The sequence below is a fragment of the Vespula pensylvanica genome, chromosome 20 (genome assembly GCF_014466175.1).
Source record: "Vespula pensylvanica isolate Volc-1 chromosome 20, ASM1446617v1, whole genome shotgun sequence".
In the NCBI taxonomy this organism is placed as follows: domain Eukaryota; kingdom Metazoa; phylum Arthropoda; class Insecta; order Hymenoptera; family Vespidae; genus Vespula; species Vespula pensylvanica.
Window position 1 is genome coordinate 1,847,075 of NC_057704.1, and position 16,529 is coordinate 1,863,603.

At 31.7% G+C, this 16,529-nt stretch overlaps 3 protein-coding genes across 14 annotated transcripts; 2 read left to right on the plus strand and 1 right to left on the minus strand.

Annotated features, from left to right (window-relative positions):
* Nucleotides 1–322: 322 nt before the first annotated feature.
* On the plus strand, nucleotides 323–1,923 carry LOC122636045 (mediator of RNA polymerase II transcription subunit 18). Of its 2 annotated transcripts, XM_043826869.1 has the most exons (3): nucleotides 323–491; nucleotides 995–1,232; nucleotides 1,348–1,923. In XM_043826869.1, the coding sequence occupies exons 2-3, from the start codon at nucleotides 1,027–1,029 to the stop codon at nucleotides 1,796–1,798; spliced, it is 657 nt and encodes a 218-aa protein (XP_043682804.1). In that variant the 5' UTR covers nucleotides 323–491; nucleotides 995–1,026; the 3' UTR covers nucleotides 1,799–1,923. The 2 variants fall into 2 exon arrangements, with proteins under 2 accessions (XP_043682804.1, XP_043682803.1); XM_043826868.1 differs by lacking the exon at nucleotides 323–491 and having other exon boundaries at nucleotides 800–1,232.
* A 461-nt stretch (nucleotides 1,924–2,384) lies between these two features.
* On the plus strand, nucleotides 2,385–8,955 carry LOC122635930 (RNA-binding protein 1). Of its 11 annotated transcripts, none has more exons than XR_006328801.1 (9): nucleotides 2,385–2,542; nucleotides 3,355–3,572; nucleotides 3,683–3,775; nucleotides 4,354–4,401; nucleotides 4,529–4,576; nucleotides 5,752–5,884; nucleotides 6,215–6,421; nucleotides 7,474–7,560; nucleotides 8,130–8,955. XR_006328801.1 is itself a non-coding variant. In XM_043826651.1 (7 exons), exons 2-7 carry the CDS (start codon nucleotides 3,364–3,366, stop codon nucleotides 8,131–8,133), a joined length of 489 nt encoding a protein of 162 aa, XP_043682586.1. In that variant the 5' UTR covers nucleotides 2,385–2,542; nucleotides 3,355–3,363; the 3' UTR covers nucleotides 8,134–8,955. The 11 variants fall into 11 exon arrangements, 6 of the variants coding, with proteins under 6 accessions (XP_043682586.1, XP_043682585.1, XP_043682589.1 ...); XR_006328803.1 differs by having other exon boundaries at nucleotides 8,134–8,955; XR_006328802.1 differs by lacking the exon at nucleotides 2,385–2,542 and adding an exon at nucleotides 2,579–3,143.
* A 111-nt stretch (nucleotides 8,956–9,066) lies between these two features.
* LOC122635928 (SET and MYND domain-containing protein 4-like) lies at nucleotides 9,067–14,048 on the minus strand. Its single transcript, XM_043826648.1, has 7 exons — nucleotides 13,572–14,048; nucleotides 12,717–13,251; nucleotides 12,124–12,446; nucleotides 11,523–11,731; nucleotides 11,279–11,403; nucleotides 10,675–10,884; nucleotides 9,067–9,443 (listed from the first exon to the last, which is right to left on the minus strand). Exons 1-7 carry the CDS (start codon nucleotides 13,906–13,908, stop codon nucleotides 9,122–9,124), a joined length of 2,061 nt encoding a protein of 686 aa, XP_043682583.1. The 5' UTR covers nucleotides 13,909–14,048; the 3' UTR covers nucleotides 9,067–9,121.
* Nucleotides 14,049–16,529: the final 2,481 nt, after the last annotated feature.

A 16,529-nucleotide genomic window follows, 5' to 3' on the forward strand; every position in this document is an offset into this window, starting at 1 on the left:
ATTTGGTTCCGTATTCAACCGTCCGTGCGGAACCAACGTAGCCGAGCGACTAACGAACTTTTTTGACCGTTAAGAAATTTTAACCGTTAACTTCACACTACATAGTTTTTTTATATATGCGTTTACATGTATATGTGTAACGGTCGAATGATGATTACACCGATTTGATTTTCGATGTTCTCACACAAAAGCGTAAAACAAACGACTGTCGCCACGTAAAGGCGCTTCTTGTTTATGGCCTTTCAATGACCAATGAGAAAGCTGATGCTACTTGAGGATTCAGCTTAGCGAATCTCACTAGATTTAGTTTCTAGTTGAAAAACGTGCGGTGAAGTCGTTGTTTTCTACGTATTATTCTTAAATCCATACGTATTGTTATTAACAAAATCTGTCTTTTATACATATAAAAATGTATATAAATTCGTTGTGTAATGTATAAATTCAATCTCACAATGTTAAACCTACGTGATGACATCTGACGGCAAAAAAATGTAACAGTGAAAATAATATATATTTTGATAGTCATTTTTTACGAACGTTATATATCTATACGTATATATATAATACATACATATATAGATGTATATAGATTGCAATAAAATTATGTTTAACAATTATATTAATTATATTAATTAATACAGAGAATAAGATTCCACATCTGATTATAAATATAGCTTCGCTATCTAGAATATAACTAGTTCAAGATCAACGTTTCCATCTGCTTTTACCTTCCGAAATTTATATTTCAATTAAGATCTTTGTGTGTATCTCTCTGTGTATATATATGTATATGACTGATTAGTATACTTGTTAAGAAATATAAAGATGGCTTATATGTGATCATAAAAGTATTTAATAAACGATTTAATCATGATATAACAAATATTTATTAATTTAATATGTATTTATATAATTTAATAACAAAACAACAACATTGAGTCTTAAGTGATCGAATAGTGTTCATATGTATAAAAGTCTGTTTAATATTCCTTAGTATACTGCGATATAAAATCTACTGTTTGAAAGATGACAACTCCAATAAGCACAGCAATGGACAGGTTAAGTGCGGCATTAAATTCAAATATAATACCAAATCAAGAGTATTTACTTCAAGGCTCCGTTCTAGACAGTGCTGTGGAAGTGTTGCTTCATAGATTAAGAGGCTTATGTGATAATGTTGATAGCGGACCTGAAACTTTCAACGATCATGAAATGTGTTTTAGTATTAGAAGGTAGTAAATAAAAAATATAAGAATACTATAAATAAAATATGACTAGATATAACTGATTATAATATAAAACTAATGAAATAAGTCCAAGTTTATTTACAAGCTTTTTTGTTTCTAGAGGACCTCCTCCCGAACAACCACTACTGTTAAGAGTTAGAAGAGCTTTGGATTATCAAGATATGCCTTGGCAATTAAGATACATAGGTCAGCCAGAATTAGGTGATAAATCTCGTCCTACAATTGTACGCAGCAGCATAGATATTGCTACTAGCAGTACCGTAGTAGAATTTTTAACGGAGTTAGGTTGTAGATTGGATTTTGAATACATAGCTAGAGGTTATATGTTCCGGAAGGGTAGAATGAAAGTTACAGTATCAAAGATTTTTAAGATGGGTCAACAAGGAAAAATACCTGAAAGTGTAGAAGCTATATCTCAAAGTTATCTGGTAGAATTAAGTGTTCTCGCGCCTAGTGGTCAAGATGCGATAGCAGAGGATATGAGAATATTCGCAGAACAATTGAAACCTCTAGTTCAGCTCGAAAAGATTGATTACAAAAGACTTCATTAAATGCTAAATATAAAGAAGGTATGAATTTCATATTTTGTATTGGAATTAATTTAATAAAATACAATAATATTGCAAAATACCCTTTTTACGTATAATCTTATGAAATAAATTATTTATTCTCAAAAGTATTGAATTTATTGATTATTATCTTCAAACAATTCAATTAATTCAAATAATGAAATTCAAATGTCAGTACTTATAAAAAGTATAACTAACCAAAACCATATGTTACATTTTTCATATATTCGCGGTCACAACGTAATTCAAATTATGTCTATTATCGATTTTTTTCAAAACAAACGCTTATCCTATGGATTATCCTTCATAGGATCTAAAATAATTGGATTCGATTCAGGAATAATATTTCTTTTTTACTTTAAACGATATTGTTACAAAATCGAGCATAACCTTTTTCGTAAAATATTCGATATGTACCGTCGGTATAAATAATACGGAATATTGTTAGAAATGTTAAATTAATTAATCGTGTATAATTTTGATAAACATTTAATTATTCATTTTGTCATAATAATTTACATTTTAATTTCTTATTTGACTTAAAACCGGAAAGAGGTGCATACACATAGGCTCTGTTGCCAGCTTGACTAGAAAGGAGGCCACGAAGAGAGCTCAACACGAAAACCTCCATTTTGTGTCATTTCTGCGTGCACAGTGCTGGAGGACAAGTGTGCGTTATCGCGTAGTAATTTTGTTCGTGTGTTTTTTAATAGTTTGATCCAAATAGTAAGTAAAAACAAATGCATAAAAGTAATAACTTATAAATAATAAAAAGTATATACGAACAAACAAACAATTAGGATAAATTTGACATACGAAAACTATGAGAATAATAAATGAGTAACATCGATAGCGTCGGTTTAGTTTAATACAATCATTTCGTAAATACTTTTTTTTTCTCTAAGAATTATTATCATTATACATTTGTACCATTGGCAAGGATAGATTGTCTGAAAACCGGAAGTGTATCTTTATGAAGATTTTCCATGAAGATATACGATACGAAAATAACTCGATCTTTATCACCGTAAATCGTAATGTAGCTAGCCACGACGCTGCGGCTTGGTATATTAATACAACATGGCGACATTCCGATTGCTTTTTAGCATATCAGTTAACTTTTGTATTTTTGCGTGATATTAATTAAATTCAATGCTGTATAATATAAGGATCGATTCAAGTTCGTCTTGACTTAACGGCATAGAACATCTATATAGTGAATTTCGATGTCCAAAAATTTTATCATAACCGGTCGATATATTCGTCAGGAACGGACGAATGCGTAATTATCGAATTTCTTTCACGATTAACATCAATCAAACAAAACGTATGATTTCTCTTATAACTTATTCTTTAAGTTTAGTTTTATTCCTAGTAAAATTGTTCTCCAAAAATTACTTCTTTATTTATTTTTTTCGATATTAATATTTTTATACACACGCACACACACGCACGCACGCACTCACATAGATACATATTATATATATACACACACACACATATATATACATATATATATACACATTATTTTATTACAGTCATAAAATATGTCACGTTATCGAGAGTGGGAGATTTCCTGCAAAGTCTACATCGGTAATTTGGGCAGTAGTGCAAGCAAACATGAAATTGAAAGTGCATTCAGTAAATACGGTCCGCTTAGAAACGTTTGGGTTGCTAGAAATCCACCTGGATTTGCATTTGTGGAGTTTGAAGATCCACGAGATGCCGAAGACGCTGTAAGAGGATTAGATGGAACGTGGGTATCTTTATATATTTATATATATATATATTTGTATATATTTGATTGCTTCAAATGTCACAAAGCTGTAACAAAGGTATAAACTGAATGAAATACTTTACTTTTAGACGTTGCTGTGGTACAAAAGTTAAAGTAGAGATGTCCACTGGGAGAAGGCGACACAGTGGTGGTGGTCGCAGGCCAGGTCCACGATACTCCAGGTAAGAGATCTTTAGATGTTAGATATCTGCATTTTACAGCCACTTTAAAGCTGCAGCAGATGGCTATGTATCTCACCAAGTAGGTATTATGGTGAACTGTCTAAATAACGATATTAATGAAAGGTCCACGGGTTTCAATGACCTTCCCTTATGCACAGCCGACGAACCAATAATTTTTTTTTTGTCGTGTCTCAATATAGGAATGCAGATAGAACAGTATATTCATATTACATTTGTTCAATATCACCGCTCTTCTGGCTAGTGCCCTGATATAAAATAACCTGGTGTAATCAAATTTGAAGTACATAGTGACTTACATAAAAAATTACGTCGATTTGTTATTACATTTTATTGTTTTTCTGTAACATAGACAGTATAAAAAATTTGACGTTAGCTGAAGAGCATAATCGTTGCATGAAAATCTCCAAAACAGGAGATGCTCGGGCAAAGAATAGTCATGAAGTGTAGTGTTTTTTTAAGTATTGCTTAGAGCCCACATTTTTCCCATTTTATTGTCCTTGTGAATATGCTTAGTGAACAGGATTTACGTACCATATATCTTTTTGACAAATTTATAGGTCCAGATCTCGCAGTCCTCGTAGGAAATCTCTGGGTCGTTATCCAAGGTAAGATTTTTATAGCCTCTTTGCTCACAGTTTTCAGGTGCAAGTAGCGAAAGAAAACAGTGAGACAGGGTGGTCGGCAACACTATCAGCAGAAGAGACATACAATGGTTTTTTTAATTTTTTTTAGGTCTTGGTCAAGAAGTCCGCGAAGATCACCCATAAACAGATATTCCAGGTAATTGTCTCTTTTTATAACTTTATGGAGTTTTCAGAGCCTTAGCAAGCAGAAATGGCCCAAGTGTGAATTTACAAGTAGGTATTTGCAAGTACCGCTTGTATTGTGATAATTGCTATTGTGCACGCAGTATCACAACAGATCATATCTGACGTTTAGTATTATGTACGACACCGTTTTGCAATGTTGGTATTGCACAATCGTCTTTATTGACGGTTGAGTAATACCTATTGATCAGCAAGAGTTGGAGAGGACAGGACTAAAGTGCTGCTATAGAGGGAGGACGAAGAGGTAGTTCGGAACAAATGAAAAAAGAAAATTCTGATGAAGATCAAGAATTATTAAAGTTGGGGACTGCTCTTCGAACTTGGCCCGATGTAAGAGAAAGCAGCACCGGTGACATAAAAGTAAATCAGCGGTGTCTGGTGTTAATTTTTTGAACCCGAAGTAAAAGATTTCAATTTTTATTATAATTATTCATATTCTTATTATTCTTATTATTATTATTCTTATTATTATTATTATTATTATCGTATTCTACAATCTGGTTTGTCATTATAAGATCTTTAATAGGGTTTTTCGATATCCGAGGTCTGACGAAATTGATATCTTGTTTTGTTGTCATATTTGCTATATATAAAAAGTGTTTCTTATATTGATATCAAAATTAATTTAAATAATTGGCTAAAGACTTCTGATTTCGAAGTAAATCATCATTTTGATAAATTTAAACACTAATACTTCATTTCGTCTTATCGTATACACACTTATGCAGCTGCTTTGAAAGAGAACACATTAAAAGTATTTTTTAATCTTTCAATACATTTGATTACATATTTTTTTTTATTATTATCTTGCATTATGCGAATATCGATAAAATTACAGAAAAGGAAACAGAGAGAGGTAGAAGAATAGCTAAACAACATTCATCATGTAGACTGGTTAGTCAAAATAATAGTAGAGCCTTTTCGTTAAAACATTTAGAAAAAAAGAAAGACAGAGTGGGCAGTCTAGGATAATAAGAACAAAAACACAGTATGAATCTCGAAATCGTGGTACTAGTTTCGAATCCGATCTATAAAGAAAAAAGAAAAGAAAAAAAAGAATCATTATACCGATAGTGGCAAGGAGTATAATAACGTCGATGGTTATATTGCTAAAACTGACGTTTGCAGATTCTACCAGCGTCAGCTCCTAGCTCTTCTCGTCTCCCCGCCACTACTACTACTACTACTACTAGTACTACTACTACTACTACTACTACTACTACTACTACTGCTACTACTACTACTACTACTACTACTACTACAGCCACCGTGAAAAAAAAAAAAATTGTTTAGCAATCGAAACTGAACAAAAAAAAAAATATGCCTGCCTGCCCACTAACTTCCCAACCAGTCACCATCAGTCACCACCAAGTCACCGGTAGGAGCCAGGTCGTCAGTCACTTGACAGTCCGATGCTGTCCGTCAGTCCGTCACTCCGTCTGTTCCCCTTCAAAAAGACTTCTTCGGGCTACCTCAACCTCTAGCGGCTAGGAGCATCGTGAATCCATCGAACAGCCGACGCGATACGAATACTTCTGTCAAAATCTCGACGCGTCAGTCCGTCCGTCCGTCCCAACTTCTACTACTACTGCTACTACTACTACTACTACTACTACTACTACTACTACTACTACTACTACTACTACTCGTCCACCATCACGTTAAACTTAGCCGACAACGCGACCGCCACTTCTCTTCGACCAAGCAAAGCAAAATGATCACCTACACACCATCCTACCACCACCCAACCAAGTACCACCACCACCACCAACCACCACTACATGTTCACAGTTGTCTGGTATTTCACCGATTTTCAAAGATTTTTTATAATTTTTTTTACCTTTTTTTTTTAATTATACTACAATTATTATTATTATTATAATTCTTATTATTATTATTCTTATTATTATTATTATTATCATCGTCATCGTCATCATAATAATAATTATTTACTTTTCTTTAATCAGCAAATCTCCATGGTACGACGTGCGACAATTGGCTGTTCTCTTTGTCAGTGATTGAAAAATGATTCGTTAGAATTCTTTTTTAATAATCAAATCTTTTTGTCCTTTCTCCTTCATCTTCTTTCTTCTTTTTTTTTTTTTTTTAAATTCTTAAAGAATTATAATTGTTATTATTATTTAATTCGAGACAGCACTTCGGACCATGGAATTGCAAATTTGTTTGTATATGTATATATACATGTAGAGTATACATCTATGTATGTTTGTATGCACATGGCCGTGGTTGGTCGCGTGCGCGTATATGTGTGCATATACACGTACACGAATTACAATAATGATTTACGTTCGAACGATGTGTGTTTCAATGTATATATACATATTATATAACGTCGTCATAACAATTTATCTTAAAGAGATTGTTTAACTACCAGATTAATCCTACTTTTTTCTTGATTTTTTCTTATTGGTGAGATGTCATTTTGTATTGATTCATAATTGTGTCTAACTAGTCTTATCACCCTTTAGGTATATAGGAGTTAGTTCTAATTCTATTACAGTTGGCTTGCGATGATTTTTTGTATATATGTGTTTAATTACGTTACTTTGTCCTGATTTCGTATTCGCCATTTTGTTCGAATTGTCTTCATTATTTTATATATTTATTATATGTACATTTATTCACATGGAATATATATATATATATGTATAAATATATATTTATATTATATATATATATACACACATTCGTATTTGTCAAGGAAAATTTGTTTGTATCGTATTAATAAGTAAATGAATACGAATACGAGACTTGGCAGAGATACGTATTAGGATTAAATTTGTTGTCGTATTATTAATGTCGGTATAAAAGTATTTTTTAATTTTTTAGGTCAAGGTCCCGCAGTCCACGTAGGAGATCTCTGACCCGCAGTCGCAGCCGAGACCGCCGTTCTCGTTCGGATTCTCGTGACAGACGGTATTTATCATTACTATATAATAAACTAATGATATTCATTTGTAAATATTTTTTTTCTTTTTTTTTTTTATATGATAATAAAATATTATAAAAAGGAAGAATTCGTGAATACGTAATAACAAGAGGAAGAGAGGAGGAGAAACAAAATAAGAAATTTCGGTAAATAAAAAAATTCATTTCTGTTTTTCGACCAACTTCGTTAATCCGGAGAAATTAACAGTGTCCATTTTTAATTGCTACTTTGTAAATTGTAATCAATTGTAAAAAGAAAAAAAAAAAAAGAATCAATCGTCTAAACATTTAGTTGCATTGCTGCGTTGGATTCTTTTTCTTTTCTTTTTTTTTTTTTTTTTTTTTTTTTTTTTTTTTTTTTTTTTTTTTTTTTTTTTTTTTTATAATAAAGGCGATATATGATATTCCTTGTAATTTTCTTATAATTTGATTTATATTATCCATTATACTATAATAATATAATTCGATATAGTGATATAATTGTATAATCATATAATTTCTAATATAAACTTTATAATTTCTATTAAAACATTTGTGTTTTTTATGTTTGATTGCAGTTAGATGCTAAAAATGCTCGAAAAAACTGGACCGACTTAAAGCCGGGATGGACTACACGTGGCGACGAAGTCCCCACACGTTTCTTGCGTTTGCATTTGTTCATTCACAATACGATGGCGTTAAATCCATCGTATCGTAAATAAACAAAAGCAAACGTAGGGATAATATGCGCGCGTGAACGCGCGCACGCGCGCATATGCATACACACACACACACACACAACAAATACAACACACAACAAATACAACACACAACACACACACATGCAGTGACAAGTAGCTAGAAATAAACTAACAAGAATACATGCAGTGATCGACATTACATAGAGATAAACTCACACTAATGGAAAATGACTGGGCGTAACACTCAACCCTTGGACGCGTGTTGGCTGAATTGCTCTAAGTGTATAAGTGAAAATGGGACATATGAAAATCGCTGTTAAGGATAATTATAATAAGAAGTAATTAATAATAAAAGAATTTAAAATAAAATAAAAAAAAAAACATGAAAAAAAAATGAAAAAAAAAAAGCGAACTAAAACGAAAACAAAAACAAACAAACAAACAAACAAAGACGAACGTTTTTCATTGTGCGTTTGATTCAACCGATTTCGGGAGAAAAGAGAGAGAGAGAGAGAGAGAGAGAGAGAAAGAAAGAGAGAAAAAGATAATAGATTTCAACGTGAGAAGATAATACCGCGCTTTAATAAATCATACCGTAATAAAATACGAGGATGATAAAAAGAAAAAGAGCTGTTTTATGTTATATTTACTTATTTTGTACTCCTACGATGTAAGCCTTAAAAATAAAATCTGTATGATCTAACTCGTAATGTATTTGGTGGTGGTAAGAAGAGAGAGAGAGAGAGGGAGGTAGGGAGGGAGGTAGGGAGGGATAGAAAGGAGGGTCGGTTATAACGACAGCGGCATTGGCAACGACGGTTCATTTATATATTTATTAATATTTCAGTTTAAAAGATCTCTTGCGTACCTCATATCGTAGCGGTGTTACCCAACGCTAGCATACACAGTCTGACGCCCTGCTGACACAAATGGTAGTCCCTGATCGGTAAGGACAATGTTTCATCGAGAAGTATCAACATCTTCAGATACGCTCCAAGTGCTTGCTCGTGCTCTCCGCATTCTAGATGACGCGAAGCCATTTTAAAAAGCATGTCTGTATCCTGCAACGCCTTCAAACCCTTCAATAGGTTCGTACCCTTCCCACATTTTGGACAATTTATCATAAACTCATTCGTGTCCGTTCTAACTGGTAAAACGTTGCCGCAAGACCTTCCGGTGTCGCATTTAAACCTGACAAATTATTATTATTAGTTAATTATTATTTAATTATCGTTACAGGTTGGTTATTCAGCTAGATCTATTCATCCTCTTTTGCAAATCACGTTCGTCTGTTGTTCGTTTGCTAATGTTATCATTTTATTAAACGAAATTGTCCGACAACATCTTGATCGATTTAATAATTGTAATAAGATAAAGATTCTAAGATCGAATCTAATGTTAATTTATTTTTAAGGAATACTAAATTTTATTTTTGTGTAATACGCGATTATACATGTTAAATATCTTTATCTTAATTAGTAATTATCAATTCATTATGTATTATGGAATTTATAATAGTATGTAACATGTATAGTGTTAAAACTATGTATGTAGATAGTTTATAACGTATACATTATTTAATTCAATAATGGTTCTTCTGCTGGCTGCAACAGCTGGTGATAATTTCAAATATTACATATTCATGTAATATGAAGTTTTGTGAAGTAAAGTGAAATTGGAATAATTCTATTTTTGAATTATATCGATGATCATTAAACGAGTCATATTGATAATTATATATTCCGGTTATATCTATCGTTTAACTTGCCTGCAATTTTTAAAATTTATGAGAAAGAGTAATATACTCTTGTAAATATGTAATTTCAAATTGTTCAAACAAAATATAAACATGTTTACGTAGATTTTTAATGGATTTAAAATATAAGCTTTGGTGTATGTGGATTTTTATTTGAACGTATAATATTATTGACAAGTATAATGATTTGAAATTTTCATTTTGAATGAATTTTTTTGTTACATATCTCTTATTTTTATAATACGTATTATTTTCAATTCGTAAATTGAAAGGCAACGATTTGAAGGAAAAATTTTATAAAACAAACTTGATTTGCAAAAGGGATAAATTTGAAATTGAAAAATTTGTATTTCGTTTCTTTCGGAACGACGAGAATAATTTTTAATTTACAATCAGGAATACGATGAGATTTGATTGATTATTTTTTTTTTATATCGTTTTATTAATTTTAACGTGAAAGTTAGTTAAATCACTCTTATCACTCGATTATTTTTTTTTTATTGAAATTCGTCATTTTATTTTCTTTTATTTTATTTCTTTTCTTTTTTCTTTATTTCTTTTTTATATAAAAAATTTTTTTTTATAAAAAAAATTTATATGATTTAATTTTTTATTATATAAATTTCTTCCTTATAAAATAAGATAAATATAAGTTTACAAGTTTACCTGAGTATCGTAGGATCTATTTCCTCCAACATAGGCCAATGATTCGTGCACGCTTCGCATTTGCAATCGAACCAATACTGTACTCTCAAATTTCGTTTTCGTTCAGTTTCAGGCATCGTAGTAAATATGGGACCATAATTTTCAGATATCTCCTGGCCTTTTTCGATCGTTCGAATCGCTCTAACAATGACAGTCGTACCAATGAAATATCTAAACAATAAAAGATCGAAAGAGTTTATCAGATTGGGACAGTCATACTCGATCTTTTAATTTCTTTTATTTATTTATATTTTTTATCATTTGTATATTTTTATTTATATTTATTTATATCTTTTAATCATTTTATTATATTACTTTATCACACGTAAATCGAGATTATATTGATAATAATGCTAACAAACAAAATTAGTTTAAGAATTAAACATTACTTTACGACTTTGTGATACACGAACTTTTCATTAGTTTAAACTTCAAATTCGTTAATGTTTTTTGTTTTTAGATATTTCTTCATAGAGCAGGAACTTTTCGAGCAATGGATCGATTATGACCATTGGATTAGTAATGTGATACAGGATTATTAAACCTTACGTATAATTAGGCCTACCTTACGATACCAGGATTGCACGAATGATTCAGCAAAGCTAGCGCTGGATAAACACCACCACCGATGAAAATACTTTTAGCGCGTGCGAGTGTTGTATCTTTTGTTGGTCTAATCAATTCTGAGATCTGAAAGGGTTAAGAGAGGATGGATAGGATTGTTAGATAGTTAAAAAACAAACGATCAAACGTTTCAGATCGATCGATATAAAATTGTATCAATTACATATTTATATTTATGTATTTACCTCGTGGGAATTAAATTGTACCAATTGTAAATGATGTAAAAGTAATTCGGCGAGGAGTAATTCCGCTTTGGTGAGGTTTCCCTCGGCGATATCAGGTGTTTTATCGTCGTCTGATAAATATGTTGTTGTTTTGATTAATCTTAACAACCAAGCGGCAATGTAAGCTCGGTGAAATATGTCCTCGTTCGAACGTTGATCTTCGTGGGTTACTATTTAAATGTATAATATTTTAAATAAGATTTTTGTTTTTCTTTCTTTCTTTTTCTTTTTTTATCTTTTTTATTTTTTATTTTTTTATTTTTATTTATTTTAAAAGATTTTTTTTTGAATGGATTAGTTTAAATACATTTGGAAGATATTTGAGGTGATACTGTATATATAATATATAATATGTATATATATATATATAATAAATAAAAACGATTAAAAGAATATGAATATATAATTTACTATTTATTATTCATATTATATATATTATATATATATATATTAAATGAAAATAATGGCGATAGAGGAACAAATATTTAAGCGTTTTAAAAGAATCCAAAATTGAACTCAATGAATTATTCAGGAAAGAAGTTTAAAATATCATTATATTTACCTAAATCGTAAAACGAATCATAGTCATCTGCCTTGTATGGTCTTTTTTCAGATATTTCACGTTTCTTCTTATTAGACATCAAACGTTCTCTCATTTCAGCGAACTCCACGAACGGTCTTTGAAGTAAAGCTCTAAGTGCTAAAAAACACGTGATCGAAGCTTTGGATAGCCATAAAGCCGGTAATAAATTGCATTCGCGGAGATGCACTTCGGCGTCTTTGTCCCTGCAACGAATGCTGCAGTAAGCTATGCAACTGCAGATATTGCAGATTGCCGGTGTGGGTACGAATATTTTCGAGAAACACAAGTGACAATGAGTCAATCTAAAAACGAGAGATTTGGGAATTTAACTTTATTTGATATTATTTAATATTAATAATATATTCAATAATATTAATACGATATAGATATTAATTCGAATACAATACATCAATTACTTATTAATATTAATAGTATTACTTAATAAATAATCTTAATAATATATTATTTTAATATTAATAATAAATTTGATAATATTAATGATATTAATTCAAAAACTATACATCAATTATTTATTAATAATATATTCTATAATAATAATCAATTCTTATTACCTGTATTCTGCCAATAAGAGGGCGCAATGTGGTCGTTCTATTATAAGAAATTCGCCAGGTGAAATGTTTCTCGTAGCAATGCCATGTCTACCAATGTCACCACCTTCGTCTCTTATTTCGATTGCTTTGCTACAGGCTGGATAAAGAGGATTAGGTTCTTCGATTTTTGGCATAAAACTCGTCGTCGCGTTTGTTGGATTTTTTACGATAGGCGAAAGTTTCGTAGCTTTCACGTTAAATCGTTCACCCTTTTCCATCAACGTCAACATGACTCTAATATCGGTCTCTAATTTGTTTTTTCGTTCGATCGTTATCTTCGCACGATCCAAAGATTTTAACGCGACTCTGAAATATTCGATCGCCTTTGTGTTCATCTTCAAAGCTAAGAAACATCTCGCTCGTCTTTCCTCGATTTTGTATCGAAGTTCTTCAGGATAATTAAGTCGAATCGCTTCTCCTATATCCTCTAATGAACGCTCATGTTGTCCCATGTGATAAAGTGCTGCCGAACGATTTGCAAGGATAACCGAGAGATCTGAAAAAAAAGGATGTCGAAATCGATTGGAATCGATTTGGATGCAGAATGATAATGGAATCAGCAAGGAGTTTTAAATATAAATTACACAAGAAAAGAAAGTTGTAATAATGATTAATATCGCGGATTCATATTCATTTAAAAATTGTCTAGCGTTAATGAGATCGTTAATGATTATCTACAATGGAATATATTTGAAACGATGAACAATGAAATATATATATTGTTGTCTTTGTTAGAGAAAATCAATTTTGATATAGACTTCCCGTCCTTATCTCATCTCGTGAATTTTTAATTAAAATTTACGAACGATTTCTAACCATTTTCTGGTGCAAAAAGGACAGCGTTCGAGTATGCCTCCAAAGCTTTTGGATATTCTCCTTGTCCGAAGAACTTGTTACCGATGTCCTTAAACTTCAAAGCCTTTTCGTTGTTCTTCATTTCACGATTTTCAACTTCTAAGGACAAACGATGAGCTTCGGGATAACTCAATATAAAAGCGACTCTATCGGCGTTCGATCGAAGACCGTCAAATTTTTTAAAATCCTCTTGGGATATCGCGTTTCTTACAGCCAATAAATTCGATCGAAAATAATTACCGATATCGTGTTCGGAATCGTTCGCCATTTTGAATGTTCCCAGAAGACGGATTTTCATGTAATGTAATTCTTACAAATGACGACACGGTGTCGGTCGACGACACTGAATGCTACTGGCATAGCGAAGCCAAAAAGTTTCTTACAGCGGCACTATTTCCGTACGTGCTATTTTCAGTTGTATAGTGGACGAGGGGATGCTATGTCTCTAGATATTATTCGATAGTAAATATCTAGATACTATTTCGATAGTAATTTCATCCTTAACACGATGACAATTGAAATATAAAGATCAAGAAAAATAATTGAATTATTATAACAATAGGTTTTTTTATTTAGTCGTAAAAATGAAACTTTTGGTTTTCTTTTAACACGCTTATGTACATAGTTTGTTATTAAAAAACGATTGCATTAGATGTTAGATCCAATAGCAGTGTTATATCGTGGTCTGATAATACTGTACGTAATTAAAATTTAAAGATTTAGATAAATTATAAATTTGTTATAGCACGATTTTTTTGACTTTGCTATAATCAGAAGTAAGCTTTTTTTAACTTTTAATATTATTGTTATTATTAATTATACTTATGTATTTTATTATAAAAAGTGATTGTATTAAGTACTGCTATCTCGATTAAAAATAAATTTCATTACTTTGGAATTTTGATTTCGGTATCGTTGACCTCGTGTAATATCAACACATTCAGTCTTACAATTAACTGTGAGGATTGTCGGTACAGTTATTGTTTGTACTCCGACGAATGCACATCGAAGCTTTCTCTCTTTGTAAGCGTGAAAATTTATAAATTAATACTTCCGATAATATTTTAATTATTTAAACAATTTTTTATGTATAAGGAGATTACATAGATAGATAGAGTATATTAATATTTAAATAATAGTATATTCATTTAACATGAAAAAGCTCGCGAGGAACAAAATAATTTCAGTTTAAGATATCAATACTTGAAAATTTTCATCTCGGGATACTCAAATACGTGTGACGTCAATAAAACTAACGTTTGATTGACTTTGACAATTACTTTGACGATTACTAGTCTTCTATAGTACTCCAGCGAGTGAATATCGATTCCCATAGGATGACGAGTAAACGAAGACGCCCAAGGTGATTTTCATGCTAGGAACAACGTAAGTGTATTTCTATAAACCACATTTCTTGAATAATTTATAGTTTTTTATTCTAAGAATGATACTAACTATTTTGTTCGTATTTCTCTGTTTCAGAACTTCATTGTAATCGTGCGCGAAGCAATGATGTAATCGAGTATTTGTAATTCGATGAGGGAACTTAGAAATTTTCGCAGGGTGTCATTCGTGCAAGTATTCACGAAGAGTTAATGCAAGTACATTTTCATATCACTCGTTTCTCCAATATTCTATACTATTTCTTTTATTTTAGATTTCAATTGTTAAGTGGGGATATTCGGTTAAGGTAAGTACATAATTTTATTACTCATTCTTCCAATATTCTATATAATTTGTTTTATTTTAGAATTAAATGATGTAGTGGGGATACTCTGCCACCCGTACAATGATATAAGGCGACCGACTTTGACAGTGGGTCCATTTATGCCACGAATTTCCACCATTCAAATCTCAATCCTTGCGGTACGCACGCTCCGCAAGTAAAACAAGATGTAATATAAGTACATTAGTTGGATCACTCATTCATTCAATAATCTATACGATTTCTATCGTTTTAGAATTAAATGGAATAGTGGGGATACTCTTCCACTCGGAGGAGATATAAGGCGGTCGCCTTTGACAGTGGGTCCAGTCATGCCATGAATTTCCACCATTCACATCTCAATATGATACGCATGCCCACAAGTGATAGATAATGTAAGTACATAATTGGATCACTCATTCATTCAATAATCTATACGATTTCTATCGTTTTAGAATTAAATGGTGTAGTGGGGATACTCTGCCACCCGTGAAGTGATATAAGGCGAGCGACTTTGACAGTGGGTCCAGTCTCGCCACGAATTTCCACCGTTCATATCGCAATACTTCTATTGCATGCTCCACAAGTAAAAGAGAAGAGTTAGTGTAAGTACTTTATTTTATTACTCATTCTTTCAATATATTATACGATTTGTTTTGTTGTAGAATTAAATGATGTAGTGGGGATACTCACGCACTCGTGATGTCCATTAGTTGATCTTAGACTCAAATGCAAAGTGGGGATACTCGGTTTCGAGACACGACAACAAAGTCGGGTCTTTCTCCGACTATTACAGTTACTAGTTTAGTTGTGTTTTGGACTTCGACGAGAGAACTTAGAAATTTTCACGGGATGCCATAAGGACGAGAATTAACGGAGATTTTACGTAAGTACAATGTTATATCACTCATGTTTTCCAAATTCTATACTTTCTCTTTTGTTTCAGACTTCGATTTCGCACTTTATGGGGACAATTTATCTCCACGTGTGGTCTTAGAAATTTTCATTGGATTCGTACAAGTTTCGACGAAGATTTAAAGTAAATATATTTCTCTATCGCATATTTCTTGGACGATTTATAGTTTTCATTACAACAGTGATACTTATTATTTCCTTTGGATTTTTGTTTCAGAACCTCATTGCAATCGCGCGTGTAGCATTGAAGTAATCGAGGATTTGTATCGCTAAAATAAAAATATCGCGAAGTAGAAGCA

What these genes read in the sequence shown, in the direction of transcription:
- LOC122636045 (XM_043826869.1), top strand. Translation starts at nt 1,027, where the DNA reads ATGACAACTCCAATAAGCACAGCAATGGACAGGTTAAGTGCGGCATTA. An exon ending in ATGTGTTTTAGTATTAGAAG is followed by an intron (nt 1,233 to 1,347) that starts GTAGTAAATAAA and finishes TTTTGTTTCTAG; the next exon opens with AGGACCTCCTCCCGAACAAC.
- LOC122635930 (XM_043826650.1), top strand. Translation starts at nt 3,364, where the DNA reads ATGTCACGTTATCGAGAGTGGGAGATTTCCTGCAAAGTCTACATCGGT. An exon ending in TCTCTGGGTCGTTATCCAAG is followed by an intron (nt 4,402 to 4,528) that starts GTAAGATTTTTA and finishes AATTTTTTTTAG; the next exon opens with GTCTTGGTCAAGAAGTCCGC. An exon ending in CCCATAAACAGATATTCCAG is followed by an intron (nt 4,577 to 7,473) that starts GTAATTGTCTCT and finishes TTAATTTTTTAG; the next exon opens with GTCAAGGTCCCGCAGTCCAC.
- LOC122635928 (XM_043826648.1), bottom strand. Translation starts at nt 13,908, where the DNA reads ATGAAAATCCGTCTTCTGGGAACATTCAAAATGGCGAACGATTCCGAA. An exon ending in TGATTCGTTTTACGATTTAG is followed by an intron (nt 11,732 to 12,123) that starts GTAAATATAATG and finishes ACATTTAAATAG; the next exon opens with TAACCCACGAAGATCAACGT. An exon ending in ATAGATCCTACGATACTCAG is followed by an intron (nt 9,444 to 10,674) that starts GTAAACTTGTAA and finishes ATAATTTGTCAG; the next exon opens with GTTTAAATGCGACACCGGAA.